The sequence below is a fragment of the Oryctolagus cuniculus genome, chromosome 3 (assembly GCF_051225735.1).
Source record: "Oryctolagus cuniculus isolate XC-2025 breed Fujian yellow rabbit chromosome 3, ASM5122573v1, whole genome shotgun sequence".
Taxonomy (NCBI): Eukaryota; Metazoa; Chordata; class Mammalia; order Lagomorpha; family Leporidae; genus Oryctolagus; species Oryctolagus cuniculus.
This window is the reverse complement of record NC_142869.1, coordinates 43461747-43483045: the sequence shown is the minus strand read 5'-3', so window position 1 is coordinate 43483045 and position 21299 is coordinate 43461747. Positions and strand designations below refer to the sequence as shown.

The 21299-nt window shown below is 40.1% G+C and overlaps 1 protein-coding gene across 2 annotated transcripts in view; it reads right to left on the bottom strand.

Annotated features, from left to right (window-relative positions):
- Nucleotides 1-21299, bottom strand: part of GTF3C3 (general transcription factor IIIC subunit 3) — a 52306-nt gene that overhangs the window by 9634 nt on the left and 21373 nt on the right. For both annotated transcript variants that reach the window (XM_002712362.6, XM_089330140.1), the window contains exons 11-17: nucleotides 9964-10166; nucleotides 9583-9684; nucleotides 8808-8943; nucleotides 5615-5852; nucleotides 4785-4975; nucleotides 3090-3214; nucleotides 1963-2115 (exon numbers count right to left, since the gene is read on the bottom strand). In XM_002712362.6, coding sequence (XP_002712408.2) covers nucleotides 1963-2115; nucleotides 3090-3214; nucleotides 4785-4975; nucleotides 5615-5852; nucleotides 8808-8943; nucleotides 9583-9684; nucleotides 9964-10166 — 1148 coding nt within the window. The remainder of the gene's footprint in view (nucleotides 1-1962; nucleotides 2116-3089; nucleotides 3215-4784; nucleotides 4976-5614; nucleotides 5853-8807; nucleotides 8944-9582; nucleotides 9685-9963; nucleotides 10167-21299) is intronic.

Genomic DNA, 21299 nt, shown 5'->3' with positions numbered 1-21299 from the left:
TTTATGACCTCCCTATAAACTAAACTGGGTTCTGAATTCTAGTTTTCTTTAATAATAGACTGCTTGGTTCATGAAACCATATAACTCAATGTAAATCTCAAGGAACAAGTCTTAATGCTTGAAGTGTGAGCTTCGGAGAATTCACCCACCACCAGAGATGTTTACTACAAACCACAACAAGAAGTTGCCAATTTCATGCTGTGGTCAGCTTTTCCCAAAACCATCAGAATAAGACTATATCATAATAAGACTTTTATAACTATAAACTATAAAAGGGAAGGTTGATAACTTCAGTAAAACTAAAAATTATAAATGCAGAGGGAGAAAAAATATCAGTTCTATATATAGCACAGAAAGGTCTATACAGAGTAGGTCTAGGAAAGCATTATAATTACTTCAGGAGTGTTTTTAATTACCAAAAAATATAATAAGCAGAGGCTGGCATAGTAGGTAAAGCCACTGCCTACAATGCCAGCATCCCACATGGGCACCAGTTTGAGTCCCAGCTGCTCCACTTCCGATCCAGCTCCCTGCTAATGGGAGAGCAGAAGTTGGCCCAAGTCCTTGGGCCCCCCTACCCACACAGGAAACTCAGAAGAAGCTCCTGGAGCCGGCGCCGCGGCTCACTAGGCTAATCCTCCACCTAGCGGCGCCAGCACACCGGGTTCTAGTCCCGGTCGGGGCGCCGGATTCTGTCCCGGTTGCCCCTCTTCCAGGCCAGCCCTCTGCTGTGGCCAGGGAGTGCAGTGGAGGATGGCCCAGGTGCTTGGGCCCTGCACCCCATGGGAGACCAGGAAAAGCACCTGGCTCCTGCCATCGGATCAGCGCGGTGCGCCGGCTGCGGCGGTCATTGGAGGGTGAACCAACGGCAAAGGAAGACCTTTCTCTCTGTCTCTCTCACTGTCCACTCTGCCTGTCAAAAAAAAAAAAAGAAGAAGAAGCTCCTGGCATTGGCGTGGCCCAGCTCCAACTGTTGTGGCATTTGGGGAATGAACCAACAGATGGAAGACCTGTCTCTCTCTAAATTCTGCCTTTCAAATAAATATGTAAACATACCAATGAGGGAGATTAAATCTGTGTTCCTAATCTTCCTTTTTGGATCACATGTAAATAGATCTGCAACAAAATACTACCTATAAAATTCAAGTAGCAATATGTAAAGATATTTATGAAATACAAAAGAATATAGTTTTTCAATATAACTGTAAAAGTATATATTCATTTGCTTAGAGTAAAGTTGAATAAGGCTAACAGAAAACAACTGAGGGATTGTGTGTGAAAAAGAATTTCAGGTATATCGCTATATCTGTACATTAACAGTGAAAACACTCATACTTCAGTAATTAAAAAAAATTATCAGGCTTTAAACATAGGCCATCACAGGGCAACACTTATACCCTATTTTAAACTACATTAATACTCATCTTTTAATTAAGAAACATGTGGAGCCGGCGCCATGGCTCACTTGGCTAATCCTCCACCTGCGGCGCCGGCATCCCACATGGGCGCCTGCACCCACATGGGAGTCTAAGAAGAAGCACCTGGCTCCTGGCTTTGGATTGATGCAGCGCCAGCAGTGGCGGCCATTTGAGGGGTGAACCAACGAAAGGAGGACCTTTCTCTCTCTCTGTCTAGCTCTGCCTGTCAAATAAAAATAATAATAATAATAAAGAAACATGTTATTTATATTTGAATAATCATTCTGTTACTCAAGCTTCATGTCTACCGTCTCCTGTGTGTTGAGTACAGGGGCTATCTTGGGATAACTGAAATGGTCACTTATGTTCACATGGTTGCTGCTCAAGTCATATGGCCAGCATGTCAAAAATCTGCCTGAATTATATAAATATTTTCACCTACAAGCTATGATTTGTTTTGCCATCTGCACTGCAACACTTAGTTAAATGCCCTTACCTACAGATGAAGCTAACTCCTCAATTTAAAAAATACATTATACAATACCTCTACCACAAGTGGCGGGAGCTCCAGAGCCTTCTGATAATAGTGGATTGCAAGATGTGTCAGCCCCAGTTGATGAAGGCCACGGCCTAAATTGTAGAATGATTCTTGGCAAGGTCCACGTATACTGAGGTAACGATTAAGAAAGGAAAAGCCCTAGCAAAAAGAAAAAAGGTCAATAATTGTTTCACTGAAGTTATGTATTAAACCACTGCATGTGCCAGGTACTGGGGGAAAAAAAAGTCTTGCTCTGAAAAGAACATAATAAAACAAATGTAATCATGAAAACTAACATATACAGTAGTGAACAAGACAGACAAGATCTCTTACCTCTTGGAGTTTACATTTTTTAATAGCTATTTAATAAGAATACAAACAAGGAAAGAAAAATAATTTCAAATTGCTATAATAGAACCAAGAAGAAAAGTTTGAAAGAACAGTTCATTGGTAATGGTGTAAGGAAACAGCAACACTCATTATTATTATCATATTTATTAAATTGAGTCTTTAGGACCTAGGTTGGCTAGAGGCCTTGGGGCTCCAAAGCATCATGGATTCCTGCAGATGCCACCTGTGTCCTTTCCCTCTATTTTCCAGCTAAAATTATATCACTGTAATAAGATTGAGCCATAGGGCCGGCACTGTAGCTTAGCAGGTAAAGCCGTTGCCTACAGTGCCAGCATCCCATACGTGCCCTGGTTTGAGTTCCAGCTGCTGCACTTCTGATCGAGCTCAATGTTATGGCCTGGGAAAGCAGTAGAGGATGGCCCAACTCCTTGGGCCCCTGTGCCCACGTGGAAGACCCAGAAGCTCCAGGCTCCTTGCTTAGGATCTGCTCAGCTCTTGCTATTGCGGCCATTTGGGAATGAACCAGTGGATGGAAGACCTCTCTCTCTCTGCCTCTGTCCCTCTCTAACTCTGCCTTTCAAATAAGTAAAAAACTCTTTAAAAAAAAAATTGGCCATGAGCACAACTAAATGCTGAGTCCTATAAATGCAGAATGTAGGAATAAGTCCTGGATACTCCCAACATATACTTTAAAGAGGTATTAACTTTTGAGGTAGGATTTTTCAAAAGCATTAAGTATATTTATTTTCAAGGAACATGAATGAGAAATCCAAATGAATTACCTGCACAATCAGAGCATGTCTTCTTAATACACACTTCTGAGATGCCATGTGAATGAATGTTAGGCCTATACAAAGGCTGTAAAGAGGTTCATTGGGACATGTGCGAAAAGCTTGCGTGTACTGTCCTGGAAAATAAGCAGCAGTGTCACATGGTATGACAAGAACAGAGTTCCTTATTTCTTTACATCTATTTAAGTATATATTTAAAGCTAAACAAATATAATTGATTTCAACATTTACAAAGGTGTATGTCCTATGTTAAATATCAATCAAGATGCACATTAATTTGAACTGTAAAGCAATGTATAACATAGAATTTTTCCATAAATATATCTTGACCATGAAGATTGAGTAACAATAACTTTAAGAGACACAGCTGACATTTCCATATAGAGCAGTATTTTCAAAATAATTTATTGACTGTGACCATTAATCTATTTCATGATCTTAACTATTTTAAAAGCACTGGGGAAATGTACCTTTGGTGAATTCTTTTGTAAAGTTAATTTGTTTTGTAAATATCTATGTGGATTATGGAGTGAGAAAAGAAATCACAGCTTTGTTGTATTCTTTAGATTATGGGTAGTTTTCCCCAAATATAGCAACTACTTTATTTTTCCTGAGAAAACCTAAATGTATCCAATATTACAATAATTTGGGGTTTTGAACACTATGTATTCCATTTATATAATTATGTCAGAAACATAGTCATATAAAGAGAATTTATGTAATTTTTATCTCAAAGGAATAATCTATGATAGATCATGAGTGCTTCCATAAGGACTTCTATTTCTTCTACCTTCTATTCTAGAAGGAATGGCAGCTCAGATCTTTTTAAGCAAAGATGACAAACTGAAATTTGAACTTTTCTAGTTTCACTTTCTATAAAAGTTTCTAACATAGGAACTTTCTATAAAAGTTTCTAACATAAGAAAATACATCCCTATTTCATACTTTAATATTAAACCAATAATTCAAAAAAGCATACACAGTAAAAGAAGGTGTCAACATCTGATATTCCAGGTTACTGGCTAAATAATTTTAAAAATACCAGCTATACACAAAGAAACATGAAAACACTAAATAGCAAAATCAGTTTATTCAGAAGACAACAATATTAACTATCAAGCAGTAGGAGCTACCTGCCTAATTTTAAGTTTAAATGTTTGGTGAGATATTTTTCTTGTTTCTTTTTGATTGCTCATTACAGAAGTTTCTTATTGTAAGTGATTAATGAATTTTCCTTAACTGGAATTAGTAAGCACTATGTATGTAAATTTTGATTTATCTTTGAATCATTAGCAAACCTTAAGTCCTATTTTGCACTACAGCAAACTAAAATTGAGTTGCAAAAACATCCATACTTAATTAAAATTATTTTAAAAACAAGCAAGCCTAGGCAGGGAAAATTACTGACCTTCAAAATTAATTATAAGACCACTTCAACGTTTTAAAATCTAAAGCTTAACACATTAATCATTACCATTACTGTTAACACTAAATGCACCAGGCATAGTTTTAAGCATTTTAAATTAACTTAATTTTCATAATAACATATAAGGTAGGCCCAATTATCTTCATTTTAGAGATAACTGGGGGTGGAGGGAGGATTCCATTTAAACTCAGGCACCCCTTCCAGTCTAGGCTCTTAGCCACCACACTGTCAATGACAAAAGCTTATGCCAGGACACTTACCAAGTGCATGCTTGAAGCTACCAGACACAAATGCATTGTGTCCATTTAAGACACATAGAGCATGATTATCCGGGTTTTTAAGCATTAGACGGAGACAAAAGCGATGGTGTCGCACATCTTGGGAGTGCATGGTAACTTGATTGAATATGTTCCAGAGCTGAGGTTTATTAACATTTTCCATTACCATTATTCTAAAATTTATAAAGAGAAAAATGTGAAAAAATCTTCCTGAATTCTAAGAATAAAATTCTTTAGTGTTGTCCTTCTAACACTAATACATACCATTCCCCAACAGAATAAATCACTATCCCAATCTGTTTAGGCAAAACTTCTCAACACAAAAGATTTTTCCTAGAAAAGGCTGCTTAAATTAACATTTCTATATCTTATTTCTGCTTTTCAACAAAACTTTTAAACCCAGAAAACACAATCAAGTAGTTAAGCTTCACTTTTTCTCTCCTTGCCCATTACAGCTGCAGTACCATGAGCAATGAACAATACTCCACAGGAGGCATTACTAAGAGGCTCTCTATGTAATCTTTAACCTTCAGAATAATCCTGTGAGGTGGCAGTATTGTTGATATCCTGTTATAAATGGGGAGACTGAGGCATAGGAGGTCAAGTACCTAGCCTGAGGCCATACAGTTAACTGTTAGGGCTGGGATTCAAACCAAGGAAATTTAGCTCTAGTATCCATGCTCTCAGATACCACCTTTGAGAATCAACATACAATTGAAACAACCAATAAGCAACAAGAAAGCTACAAGTAAATTGAGTATGAGAAAAATCAAGATAAGTGTACATACTCTATTTAAGTATTAAAAAGTCACCTGATATAGTTGTATGCCTTTCTGAAATTTTTGTCCAGAATTGCAGCAGATAGACCAAAGTATTCTAGTTCTTTACGTTTTTGCCTATCATCATAAAATGAGTAATATTCCAATGAAGAATCTACAAGTAACTCAGCCTCTTGAAATCGGGACAGGTCACATAAGGAGTATATGGCCTTTAACAGAAGGTTCCACCAGTCATCTTTTGTTAAGACACTTGTGAGTACAGCAAATATTGCTAAAATGAGATCAGTGAAAACAGATTAGCACACAGTATTTCCAGAAATAGCAATAATAAAAAATTATCAGTTTAATTAATTCTAGTCCTACGGGCCTGAATTCTTGTCAACACTAATGAAAAAATGGGGCAGTTGCTTGTTTATACTTCTACACTATTCCCTTCTGCTTGCTTAAGAATCCACAATCCCAGGTAATTCTCACTCTGACTTGTTCTCCATAAAGTCCAACTAACCCTATTTGCATTCCTCAGTACTAGCTGGGACAAGATAGAAAAAAAGGTCCTTTCTCTGACTGTGGACAGATAAGGGCTTCTGTACATACAAGGCATTCAAATATCTGTTTAGAGGAGGATGTTCAGCTCAGTAGTTGACTGTGCCCTACATCAGAGTACCTGGGTTTGATATCTGCCTCTGGTTCCTGACTGCAGCTTCCCGATAATGCAGACCCTGGGAAGCAGCTGTGAGCTGTGGTGGTTTAAGTAATTAGGCCCCTGCCATCCAACTGGGAAACCTGGATTGAGGTCCAGGTTCTCCGCGTTAGCACCCAGCCCCTGGGACCTTTATTAGGCATTTGGGGAGTGAACCAGTAGATGGGGGTGAGGAAGAGTTAATTTTCCCTTTCTCTCTCCCTCCCCCACCCCATGCCTCTCAATCAATAAACAAACTACTGAGCAAATAAATTCAAGTTATTTTTGTAATCCCAATTTTTTCTGCCTTCAAATCTCAACAATTTCCTTTATTTCTAGAAGCCTCCCTGTTATAACCCTTTTAAAAAAATTCTTAAAATTTGTTTTGGTGCCGGCGCCGCGGCTCACTAGGCTAATCCTCCGCGTAGTGGCGCCGGCACCCCGGGTTCTAGTCCCGGTTGGGGCGCCGGATTCTGTCCCGGTTGCCCCTCTTCCAGGCCAGCTCTCTGCTGTGGCCAGGGAATGCAGTGGAGGATGGCCCAGCTCCTTGGGCCCTGCACTCCATGGGAGACCAGGAAAAGCACCTGGCTCCTGGCTCCTGCCATCGGATCAGCGCGGCACACCGGCCGCGGCACGCCAGCCGCGGCGGCCATTGGAGGGTGAACCAACGGCAAAAGGAAGACCTTTCTCTCTGTCTCTCTCTCTCACTGTCCACTCTGCCTGTCAAAAAAAAAAAAAAAAAAAAATTTGTTTTGGTGCAGTAATTCTGGGGATATATCCTAAACAATAAAAATGTAAACAAAATTGTATGAAGATGCTTAGCATATTACTACTTTAACAAAAGAAACTTTTCAGAAGCAGTCATTTATCAAAAAAAGTTCATCCAGTGGATTGCATATTTCTTAAATATTACAGCTACTAAGAGAAAACAGAGCAACAGGAGAAGCTGTTCAATGAAAAGATCAGAGTTAGAAAGTTAAATATAATGGGGCTGGTATCGTGTCATAGCAGGTAAAACTGCAGCCTGTGATGCCAACATCTCATATGGCGGCCAGTTCATGTTCTAGCTGCTCCACTTCTGACCCAGCTCCTGGCTAATGGCATGAAAAAGGCAGCAGAAGATGCCGCAGGTGCTTGGGTCTCTGCTACCAATGTGGGAGACCTGGATGAAGCTCCTGGCTTCAGCCTGGCCCAGCCCTGGCCATCAATGCCATCTAAGGGGTAAAGCAGCAGATGGAAGACCTCTCCTCTCCATCTCTTCCTCTCTCACTGTAACTCTTTCATATAAATAAATCTTTAAAAAAGAAAACAAGTTGCACATATTGTGGCTGGTACTATAGCAGAGCAGTTGAAGCCTCCACATGCAATGCCAGCATCCCATACAGGCACTGGTTGGAATCCTGCTGCTCAACTTCTGATCCATCTCCCTTCTAATGCTCCTGGGAAAGCAGTGGAAGATAGCTCAAGTAATCCTTGGGCTCCTGCCGCCCATGTTGGAGACCCAGATGAAGCTTTTGGCTTCGGCACAGCTATTGCAGCCATTTGGGGAGTAAAACCAGCAAATGGAAGATCTATGCCTCCTCTAACTCTGCCTTTCAAATAAACAAGTCTTAAAAAGTTCCATGTATCTTATAAAAAGGTTCAGCTCCAGCAGAAGGAAGACCTTTCTGTCTCTCTAACTCTGCCTGTCAAAATAAATAAATAAATAAATAAATAAATAAAAAGGTTCAACTCATCCTATCCTGGTAGACCAGGGTAATGTGAGCATCCCTACCATGATGAAATTAACAGACCAACAAAACTGGATGAGCCCAAGAAAAACCAAAATGAACTGGAAATGAATCACTGAAAGAAAACAGGCAGGATTAGATATGAAGAAAAATACAACATGGCCCAGAATACAGGCTTCAGAGGCAGAAGATGTTGACATAAACCCAGAATCTATGAAAACCAGAGCGACAGCAGGGTTCTGTGGCATTTATAGCTTAGATTATAAGCACCTATGCCATTTTGCCTTCCCTTTGAGTTTAGTAATGCCTATAATGATTTAATAAATGTTGAACTAAATCACCTTCTACCAGACCGACCTCTCCAGCCTACGTCATTTCCACAGTTCTCTCTCAATAATACCTCACCCAAACATACTTGATGCTTTTCCAGCTAAAAACAGATGTCTTCCGAAGTTATTACTTGAGACTGGGTCACGACAACTTATTTTCAAAGAATTTCTCTAATTACTGCTACATTTGTCAAAAATGAATTTAACAGAATGGAATCAAAGTGACTGCACAAATAATCTAATCTTCACAAATTTCATATATTCTTAAAAAGTCAAAATTAACAGTTTTATATTTTCACAGAAAACTCAAGCACTTTGTTTTTAAAATTTATATTTAGCTTTTCCTTTTTAAACATCAAATAAGTTTGATACACTTGAATTTTAATTAGAATATTTTACTTTAAAAACTGTATTTTCAAAATTAGATTACTGTCAAATGTTAATGAGTCAGTTCAGCCAAGTCATAAAAAAGTAAATGAAGTAGTTACCTTTTGCGTCACAGTTGGCTGTCTCTTGGTCATTGCTGTCTGATATTTTGTCTCTTGATACTTTAATAAGGTAGAGATGTCGCTCTCCAGATTTGGAACTGGATATCAAACAGACTTGGGCTCTATTCATTGCTACCTAAAATAAAGATGGTAATTTCAGGCTCTTTAGTAATATTTTAAAGAAAACCAGTGGACCACAAGTAACACAAGTGTGACTGAAAGCTTTTTCTAAGGAAAAATGTCAAATTACTTCTGGAGGAACAAAACACCTAAATGTAAAATGACTTTTTTTTTTTGCCTTTTTTTTTTTTTTATTTATCGCTCACAGACTTATTTTCGCACCAAAGGAATTTTTGGTGACATTACTCACCTTAGGAAAAAATAAGGCAATAAACATTAACTTTATAACATGTACACACATACATACATACACACACACACACACCCCTCTCTACAGAAAAACCAGACTCAAAGGATGTTAGATTTGGAAAACATTTTTGCAAACCAAACCATTTGGCCAATAACATAGGGCCAATAACTGTTAATACTATGTACTAGGAAAGATTTTAATTAACAATGTACAGTGAAGTTCACAGGACCATGTACAACTTTCAGATACATACTGTTAATCTCAAAATCTTTTTACCTGACTTTCACTTTAAGTAGTCTGTTTAATAGAGTAAGATTATTACAGCTAATATATAACACCTATGTTTAAATCAATACTAAACATGTAAAAAGCCAACAAGGCTGATAAGGAAAAATCATTACCCACCTTTAAAAGCATGGCTAACATAGTAAGTAAGGTATCCACATAGCCATATATTTTGCCTTGTGAAAACAATAGAGTAGAACGATGAAGCAATAATTTCAGTTCCTAAATAAATAAGCACATAATGAGTATGACAAGATTCCTTTCTTAGAAAATGTTTTATTTGCAAAGAAATATATTTAGAAACTAAACATTAAGAACATTTGTGTTATGATCTTTGACAATAATTATGATCCATTATTTTAGAAACTAATTTATAATGTCTATTAAGAAGCCAAAACTTTACTACAATGAAGTAAAATGCTGAAATACAAGCTATGAAGAGATCCCTAAGGAGAAAGCTCTAAAATAAATTCAAGAAAAAATTTTTGTTACAGAACCTACCTGCTGTGCAGCATTTGCATCCTGTGCTAAAGTATCTGGATCATACATTGGTTCCAAAGCTTCAAGAGCTTTCTCTGGACGGCCTAGCTGTTGCTGAAGAGTAGAAAGTGAGATTCTTGCATCCAAGTGGAGGGGGGCCAAATCAACCACCTTGCCATAGCTCTCAGCAGCACGTTCCATGTAGCCTAGGGCCTTTAAGCATTCTAAGATAATATTAAAACAAAGCATAAATGTGAACTGTAGATTTTTAAATTATCCAAAATTATTTTTCCATTTCAAAAGTTATCCCTTATAACTATCTATTAATTGAAAATCTATCATTCATTCAAATTGTTATAAGGATGTAATAAGTGTATAACACACAACTTGGAATTCTGTTTTATTCATTAAGTACTATGCTGTAAGCATTTTCCCATGTCTTCATTAGAATTTTGAAGGCTTACATAATATTATTTATTAAACCAGAGTATCTGACATTTAGTTTCTAAATCCTCACTCTAATAAAACCACAGTAAGCATCTTCATGTATATAAGCCACAGTGCACAATTAACAGACATATTTAATTTCATCCACAGATGTATTTTATTAACAATGTTTTACAAAAATTTTAACACTTATTTTTTATTTTCATCTGCGTGAAAGGCAGGGCAACAGAAAGAGATCTTTGATTCACTGGTTCACTCCCCAAATGCTCCCAATAACCAGGAATGGATCAGGCCACAGCCAAGAGCGTATGCAATGAAGCCTTATCTGGTGCCTCCCAGAATGCATTAACAGGAAGTTAGATAAGAAGTGTAGTAGCTAAGACTCAAACCAGCACTCCAGTATGGGAAGCAGTCATCCCAAGTGGTGGCTTAACCAGCTGCACCACAATGCGTGCACCTTAAGAATTAATTGCCTACAGGGTTTTAAATTAAGATTTTTATAAAATCCAGATATTGGACTTTCTAGCTGCCAGTCTCACATGGCATATCAGCCCACACTGTGAAACAGCCTTTCACAAAGGCTCTCCGGTCCTCAGCCCTCTCTACTATCCTCACTTGTCCAATTCACTCATTTTGTTGCTACCTGCCAGACTCCTGAATTTTCAGGTTCCCATAACTACCACACCCACTCAATTAGTTCCTCAAAGTAAGTTCTCAGAATAGCTGTAACACTAACCCAGGCCCTTTCTTTGCTTTAATTTTCTGAGGGTGCAGGGTGGGTATCCGGATGGAAGACTTATTTATTTGCAATCACAGAGAAAGTGATCTCCCGCGCTTGGGTCATCCGCCACTGCTTTCCCAGTATTACTAGCAAGGAGGTAGATCAAAAGTGGAGCAGCTCAAACATGAATCAGTGCCCATACGGGATGCCAGCAGTGCAGGCGACAGCTTAACCCACTACACCACAACGGCCCCCTTTTTCACTAATCTATTAACTAATATTTTTGTCTCCAACTGCTTTCTCAAATCTCAACATTTTTAGGTTCAATTTTGATGACCAAGGAAGAATACTAATATGAATGGATCATCACAATGGCATTTCTTATATTTTTTAGTTTTTAAAGATACTTTGTTATGCTACAAGTATTACATTTCTCTAATATTTCTTACATACTGATCTCAAATCTTTGACTTTTGGACGACCATGAGGTGTTGTTTTGTTTTTTGTTTTTTGTTTTTTTTTTCAGGCAGAGTGGACAGTGAGAGAGACAGAGAGAAAGGTCTTCCTTTGCCGTTGGTTCACCCTCCAGTGGCCACTGCGGCCGGCACGCTGCGGCCGGTGCACCGCGCCTATCTGAAAGCAGGAGCCAGGTGCTTCTCCTGGTCTCCCATGGGGTGCAGGGCCCAAGCACTTGGGCCATCCTCCACTGCACTCCCTGGCCACAGCAGAGAGCTGGCCTGGAAGAGGGGCAACCGGGACAGAATCTGGCGCCCCGACCGGGACTAGAACCTGGTGTGCTGGCGCCGCAAGGCGGAGGATTAGCCTATTGAGCCGTGGTGCCGGCCAACCATGAGGTTTTATTTTCCACTCATCTCTAGCTACACAAGCTCAAAATGGAAACATTTATCAGAATCATCATTATAATTAAAAAATCTGTACAGTATCTACTGGGGTGGGTTTTAGCCTAGTGGTTGGGACACTGGTTACAATGCCAGCATCCCACATCAGAGTTCCTGGGTGCAATACCTGGCCCTAGCTCCTGACTCCAGTCTGCTAATGCGGACTCTGGGAGGGCAATTGTGACACCTCAAGTAACTGGGTCCTAGGCCTGGATTGGGTTCCCTGCTCCTGGCTTCCCTTGCAAGCATTTAGGAGTGAGCCATTAGATGGCAAGCTCACTTTGTTTATCTGCTTCTCAAATAAATAATAAAAAATATTTACTATTAGTAACAGTCTAAATATCACAGCCTTAGAAAGGCAATTAAAAACTCTGCTCACGGCGCAGCCAAGATGGCGGAATAGTGAGGACGCGCACTGATAGTCCGGGAAAAGATAGGTTGATAAAAGAGGAATTACGGTAATTACAGGGAAATGCTCGGGGGAAAAAAAAAATGCAGAGGAAACTCTTCCGGATCTAGTAGAGGTGTCTGTGGGGAGAGCAAGGACACCCACGGCTCCAAGTCTACACATATGCGCTGGAAGGGGAGGTGAGCTCAGTAACCCGAGACATTGGCGGGGGAAACGGCAGACAGAGCCTAGAGGGAACTAGGCTTGAAGCCCCACTGGGGAAAGTTCACCAGACTAATTACAGGAGAGAAGAAGAAGAAAAAAAAGCGGGGGGGGGGGGGGGGGGGGGCAGTACGGACGAGTTTCTCTCTCTGCCCACCTTGCAAAGACGAGCAAGAGACAAAGAGCAGGCGCCATTCTGGATATACATAAAAGGTGCGCATCCTCAGGGCTCTGCACGACTTCAGGACTGTGTGCGACCTCAGAGCTGTGCACGACCTCAGGGCTGTGTGCGACCTCAGGGCTGTGCGCTAACTCAGTCAAACAGAAAAACCTGACTCTGGGGGGCGGGGGGGGGGGGGTGAAATACCAGGAGGTTAGGATTTAGTGAAAGGGTAGAGCTAATGAACTGAGGTGGGGATAAAAGAGACGGTGGGTGAGAGAACTCACGGAGGTCACGTGAGTACTCTCCAGAGACGCTACAATTCGGTAACCTTGGCAACCCAGTGGGAGACTGCAGGAGAAATTGAGCCCACACTGAGGGCAAAACAGATTCTTTGTGTAGTCCATGGGAAAAAGCAGACAAATGATATACACACAGAAGCCAGAGATTGGAAACTAACTACCATCAATTCTGCTCAGCTGTGCGGTATTACTTCCCTCCTGAAAAAAAAAATAATGAATAAATAAATAAATAAATAGAGAGATCTACCACACCTAACCTGAGTGTGTCACCTTTGGCACACCCTTAACCCTGAAAAACTAAGCAGAGCTCTCTGGCCACACCCATCTCAAGCCTCCAAGGCTCCTCCAAGCAGCAGACAGTCCACTTAACACAGTCATAGTATAAAGAGCGAAAAAAAAAAAAAAAACCCACACCAACATAAGGGAAGAAGAATTCACAGAATTCCTCCAAAATGCCAAGCAACAAACACAGAAACCGAGGTAACAAGATCAACGAACACATTATGACACCCCCAAATGAACAAAACACCCCAAGCCAAGATTATGAAGATGATGAGATAGAAGAAATGCAAGATACAGATTTCAAAAAATTTATAAGAACATTTAGAAGTTTTCAAAACAAAATTCTTGAACTACAGAAATCCTTATTGGACAGGATAGAAAATCTCTCTCGTGAAAATGAAATCTTAAGGAGGAACCAAAATGAAACGCATATACTAGTAGAACAGGAAAGTGTGACAGTGAAGAGAAATCAAAATGAAATGAAGAACTCAATAGATCAAATGACAAACACATTAGAGAGTCTTAAAAACAGAGTCAGTGAGACAGAAGAGAGAATATCGGTCTTAGACGACAGAGCACAGGAAAGCATACAGTCAAACCAAAGAAAAGAAAAGGAAATTAGAAATCTAAAAAATATTGTTGGGAATCTACAGGATACTATTAAAAAAACCAACATTCGGGTTCTAGGAGTTCCTGAAGGCATGGAGAGAGAAAGGATTAGAAGGCCTTTTTAGTGAGATTCTAGCAGAGAACTTTCTGGGTTTGGAGGACAGAGACATCCTAGTACAGGAAACTCATAGAACCCCTAGTAAACACGACCAAAAGAGATCCTCACCACGACACGTTGTAATTAAACTCACCACAGTGAAACATAAAGAAAAGATCCTAAAATGTGCAAGAGAGAAATGTCAGATTACTCTCAGAGGATCTCCAATTAGACTCACAGCAGACTTCTCATCAGAAACACTACAAGCTAGGAGGGAATGGCGAGACATAGCACAGGTGCTAAGAGAGAAAAACTGCCAGTCCAGAATATTATATCCTGCAAAGCTCTCATTTGTGAATGAAGATGAAATAAAGACCTTTCATAGCAAACAGAAATTGAAAGAATTTGTCGCCACTCGTGCGGCCCTGCAAAAGATGCTTAAAGATGTGTTACACTCAGAAACACAGAAACACGGCCATCAATATGAAAGAAGGTAAAGGAAGAAAACCGACCAGTAAAAGATCCTGGGAAGCTCAAAGCATATACTAGAAAATATCTTTGGGAAAATGGCAGGGCAAAGTCACTACTTATCAATAAGTCACATTGAACCTTAATGGACTTAACAGTTAAAAGGCACAGACTGGCTGAATGGATTAAGGAACAAAACCCATTTATTTGCTGCCTACAAGAAACACATCTTTCCAACATAGAGGCATGCAGACTGAAAGTGAAAGGTTGGAAAAAGATATTCCATGACAACAGAAACCAAAAAAAGCAGGTGTAGCCATATTAATATCAGACAGCATGAACTGTAACACAAAAACTGTTAAGAGAGATAAAGAGGGACACTATATAATGATTAAGGGTTCAATTCACCAGGAAGATGTAACTATTATAAATGTATATGCACCTAATTACAGGGCACCGGTTTACTTAAAAGATATGTTAAGGGACTTAAAGGGAGACTTGGATTCCAATACAATAGTACTGGGGGACTTCAATACTCCACTCTCAGCAATAGACAGATCAACCAGACAGATCAACAAGGAAACAGCAGATTTAATTGACACTATTGCCCAAATGAATCTAACAGATATCTACAGAACTTTCAATCCTACATCTAAAGATTTTACATTCTTCTCAGCAGTGCATGGAACCTTCTCTAGGATTGACCACATACTAGGCCATAAAGCAAGTCTCAGCAAATTCAAAAGAATTAGAATCATACCATGCAGCTTCTCAGGCCATAAAGGAATGAAGGTGGAAATTAGCAACCCAGGAATCCACAGAGCATATGCAAACACATGGAGATTGAACAACATGCTCCTGAATAAACAATGGGTCATAGAAGAAATCAAAAGAGAAATCAAAAACTTTCTGGAAGTAAATGAGGGTAACAACAAAACATATCAAAACCTATGGGATACGGAAAAAGCAATGTTGAGAGGAAAGTTTATAGGAATAGGTGCCTAAATCAAGAAACTGGAAAGGCACCAAATAGATAAGCGTTCAGTGCATCTCAAGGATCTAGAAAAACTGCAGCAAACCAGACCCAAATCTAGTAGAAGAGAAATAATTAAAGTCAGAGAAGAAATCAACAGGATTGAATCCAAAAAAAATTACAAAAAAATCAGCAAAGTGAAGAGCTGTTTTTTTGAAAAAATAAACAAAATTGACACCCCATTGGCCCAACTAACTAAAAAAAAGAAGAGAAAAGACCCAAATCAATAAAATCAGAGATGAAAAAGGAAATGTAACAACAGACACCACAGAAATAAAAAGAATCATCAGAAATTACTACAAGGACTTGTATGTCAGCAAACAGGGAAACCTATCAGAAATGGATAGATTCCTGGACACATGCAACCTACCTAAATGGAACCAGGAAGACATCGAAAACCTGAACAGACCCATAACTGAGACAGAAATTGAAACAGTAATTAAGGCCCTCCCAACAAAGAAAAGCCCAGGACCAGATGGATTCAGTGCTGAATTCTACCAGACATTTAAAGAACTAACTCCATTTCTTCTGAAACTATTCAGAACAATTGAAAAAGATGGAATCCTCCCAAATTCTTTCTATGAAGCCAGCATCACCTTAATCCCTAAGCCAGAGAAAGATGCAGCATTGAAAGAGAATTACAGACCAATATCCCTGATGAACATAGACACAAAAATCCTCAATAAAATTCTTGCAAACAGAATACAACACATCAGAAAAATCATCCACCCAGACCAGGTTCAATGTTCACAAATCAATCAATGTGATACACGACATTAACAAACTAAAGAAGAAAACCATGTGATTATCTCAATTGATGCAGAGAAAGCATTCAATAAAATTCAACACCCTTTCATGATGAAAACTCTAAGCAAACTGGGCATAGAAGGAACATTCCTCAATATAATCAAAGCAATTTATGAAAAACCCACAGCCAGCATCGTATTGAATGGGGAAAAGTTGGAAGCATTTCCACTGAGATATGGCACCAGACAGGGATGCCCACTCTCACAATTGCTATTCAATATAGTTCTGGAAGTTTTAGCCAGAGCCATCAGGCAAGAAAAAGAAATTAAAAGAATACAAATTGGGAAGGAAGAAGTCAAACTATCCCTCTTTGCAGATGATATGATTATTTATTTAGAGGATCCAAAGAACTCCACTAAGAAACTATTGGGGCCGGCGCCGCGGCTCACTAGGCTAATCTTCCGCCTTGCGGCGCCGGCACACCGGGTTCTAGTCCCGGTCGGGGCGCCAGATTCTGTCCCGGTTGCCCCTCTTCCAGGCCAGCTCTCTGCTGTGGCCAGGGAGTGCAGTGGAGGATGGCCCAAGTACTTGGGCCCTGCACCCCATGGGAGACAAATATAAGTACCCTGGCCCCTGCCATCGGATCAGCGCGGTGCACCGGCTGCAGCGCGCCAGCCATGGCTGCCATTGGAGGGTGAACCAACGGCAAAAGGAAGACTTTTCTCCCTGTCTCTGTCAACTCTGCCTCTCAAAAAATTAAAAAAAAAAAAAGAAAGAAAGAAAGAAAGAAACTATTGGAACTCATAGAAGAGTTTGGAAAAGTAGCAGGATATAAAATCAATGCACAAAAATCAACAGCCTTTCTATACACAGGCAATGCCACGGTTGAGAAAGAACTGCTAAGATCAATCCCATTCACAATAGCTATAAAAACAATCAAATACCTTGGAATAAACTTAAGCAAGGACGTTAAAGATCTCTACAATGAGAATTACAAAATGTTAAAGAAAGAAATAGAAGAGGATACCAAAAATGGAAAAAATCTTCCATGCTCATGGATTGGAAGAATCAATATCATCAAAATGTCCATTCCCCCAAAAGCAATTTATAGATTCAATGCAATGCCAATCAAGATACCAAAGACATTCTTCTCAGATCTAGAAAAAATGATGCTGAAATTCATATGGAGACGCAGGAGACCTCGAATAGCTAAAGCAATTTTGTACAAAGCCGGAGGCATCACAATACCAGATTTCAGGACATACTACAGGGCAGTGGTAATTAAAAGAGCATGGTACTGGTACAGAAACAGATGGATAGACCAATGGAACAGAATAGAAACACCAGAAATCAACCCAAACATCTACAGCCAACTTCTATTGGAACAAGGATCTGAAACCATTTCCTGGAGCAAGGAACAGTCTATTCAATAAATGGTGTTGCGAAAACTGGATTTCCACATGCAGAAGCATGAAGCAAGACCCCTACCTTTCACCTTACACAAAAATCCACTCAACATGGATTAAAGACCTAAATCTATGGCCCAACACCATCAAATTATTAGAGAACACTGGAGAAACCCTGCAAGATATTGGCACCGGCAAAGATTTCCTGGAAAAGACCCTGGAGGCGCAGGTAGTCAAAGCCAAAATTAACTATTGGGATTACATCAAATTGAGAAGTTTCTGTACTGCAAAAGAAACAGTCAGGAGAGTGAAGAGACAACCGACAGAATGGGAAAAAATATTTGCAAACTATGCAACAGATAAAGGATTAATAACCAGAATCTACAAAGAGATCAGGAAACTCCACAACAACAAAACAAACAATCCACTTAAGAGATGGGCCAAGGACCTCAATAGACATTTTTCAAAAGAGGAAATCCAAATGGCCAACAGACACATGAAAAAATGTTCCAGATCACTAGCAATCTGGGAAAGGCAAATCAAAACCACAATGAGGTTTCACCTCACCCCGGTGAGAATGGCTCACATTCAGAAATCTACCAACAACAGATGCTGGTGAGGATGTGGGGAAAAAGGGACACTAACCCACTGTTGGTGGGAATGCAAACTGGTCAAGCCACTATGGAAGTCAGTCTGGAGATTCCTCAGAAACCTGAATATAACCCTACCGTTCAACCCAGCCATCCCACTCCTTGGAATTTACCCAAAGGAAATTACTGGCCAACAAAAAAGCAGTCTGCACCTTAATGTTTATGGCAGCTCAATTCACAATAGCTAAGACCTGGAATCAACCTAAATGCCCATCAACAGTAGACTGGATAACGAAATTATGCGATGTGCACTCTACAGAATACTATACAGCAGTCAAAAACAATGAAACCCGGTCATTTGCAACAAAATGGAGGAATCTGGAAAACATCATGCTGAGTGAAATAAGCCAGTCCCAAAGGGACAAATATCATATGTTCTCCCTGATCAGTGACAACTAACCGAGCACCAAAAAGCAAACCTGTTAAAGTGAAATGGGTGCTATGAGAAACAGTGACTTGGTCAGCCCTTGCCCTGACTGTTGATGAACAACTTAATACGTTATCCCTCTTAGTATTTTTGTCTGTTCTACTTAATACTGTTGGTTGAATTCTGTAATTAATACACAGTTATTCTTAAGTGTTGAAACTAAACTGAAAAGTGAGCCCTGTTAAATGTAAGAGTGGGAATAAGAGAGGGAAGGGATGTACAATTTGGGACATGCTCAAGCTGACTTGCCCCAAACGGTAGAGTTAGAAACACACCAGGGGATTCCAATTCAATCCCATCAAGGTGGCATGTACCAATGCCATCTCACTAGTCCAAGTGATCAATTTCAGTTCACAATTGATCACACTGATAGGACTAAGAATCAAAGGGATCACATAAACAAGACTATTGTCTGAAAATACTAACCGATAGAACAAAAAAGGGAGAGAATGATCCAACATGGGAAGCGGGAAACACAGCAGACTCATAGAATGACGGATGTCCTAAACAGTACCCTGGCCTCAGAAGCAGCCCTTAAGGCATTCAGATCCAGCTGAAAAGCCCATGAGAGTATTTCAGGCATGGAAAGCCAAGACACTCTGGAAAAAAAAAAAAACCTAAATGAAAGATCTCTGCGAGTGAGATCCCAGTGGAAAGAACGGGCCATCAAAGAAGGAGGTACGTTTCTCTGAAGGGAGGAGAGAACTTCCACTTTGACTACGACCTTGTCTAAATAGGATCAGAGTCAGTGAACTCAAAAGGCTTCCATAGCCTTGGCAACTCATGACTGGAGCCTAGGGAGATTACTGATGCCATAAACAAGAGTGTCAAATTGTTAAGTCAACAACAGGAGTCACTGTGCACTTACTCCTCAGGTAGGATCTCTGTCCTTAATGTGCTGTACATTGTGATTTAATGCTATAACTAGTACTCAAACAGTATTTTTCACTTTGTGTTTCTATGTGGGTGCGAACTGTTGAAATCTTTACTTAATATATGCTAAACTGACCTTCTGTATATAAAGAGAAATGAAAATGAATCTTGATGTGAATGGAAGGGGAGAGGGAGCGGGAAAGGGGAGGGTTGCAGGTGGGAGGGAAGTTTTTTTTTGGGGGGGAAACCACTGTAATCCATAAGCTGTACTTTGGAAATTTATATACATTAAATAAAAGTTAAAAAAAAAAACTGCTCACTTCTTTAAAATTTGAATTCCACAAATATAACATTTAATATTACATTTGTATTTGTCACTCATCTAAACAAGTACTCTTGCCAGCGCCGCGGCTCACTAGGCTAATCCTCCGCCTTGCGGCGCCAGCACACTGGGTTCTAGTCCCGGTCAGGGCGCCAGATTCTGTCCCAGTTGCCCCTCTTCCAGACCAGCTCTCTGCTGTGGCCCGGGAGTGCAGTGGAGGATGGCCCAAGTGCTTGGGCCCTGCACCCCATGGGAGACCAGGAGAAGCACCTGGCTCCTGCCATTGGATCAGCGCGGTGCACCGGCTGTAGTGCGCCGGCCGCAGTGCGCTGGCCACAGCGGCCATTGGAGGGTGAACCAACGGCAAAGGAAGACCTTTTCTCTGTCTCTCTCACTGTCCACTCTGCCTGTCAAAAAAATAAAAAAATTTTCAAAAAATAAAAAAAGTGCTCGCTCCTTCTTTTCAGTGAAGTAAAAAAATTACCATACTGAAATGTGAACCATTTCTTCTTTAGTTATAGAGAACATTCTGCCTTCTTATAATATTTAGAATGACTAGAACTTTGTGCCATCAGATAGTATTTTTAAGGATTTATTTACTTAATTGAAAATCAGAGTAACAGAGAGGAGAGGCAAAAGAGAACGAGAGAGAGGAGAAGTCTTCCATCCACTGGTTCACTCCCCAAATGGCCGCAACGGCCAGAGCTGTGCTGATCTGAAGCCAGTAGCTTCTTCTGGGTCTCTTAATAGGGCTGCAGGTGCCCAAGGACTTGGGCCATCTTCTACTGCTTTCCCATGCCATAGCAGAAAGCTGGATTGGAAATGGAGCAGCCAGGACTCAAACCAGCACCCATACGGGATGCTGGCACTACAAGTGGTGGCTTTACCCACCATATCACAGTGCTGGCCCCTATCATATAATATTTTATACCAAGCCAATTCAAATTTTAATTTTAGTGCATCTTTTATGTTGAGTCAATAGGAAATATTATTAACTGCTTTCTTAAGTTTCTGCTAGATAAATTTTTTTAAAAAATTGATTTACTTATTTTAAGGCAGAGTTACAGAGAGGGAGAAAGAGAGAGATCAATCTTCCATCCACTGGTTCACTCCCCAGAGGGCCATGTCAGCCAGTGCTGGGTGAGACCGATGCCAGAAGCCAGGGGCTTCTTCAGGCTCTCCCACATGGGTGGCAGGAGCTCAAATACTTGGGCCATCTTCTGCTGCTTTTCCCAGGCCATTATCAGGGAGCTGGACTGGAAGTGGAACAGCTGGGACACAAACTGATGGCCATATGGGATACA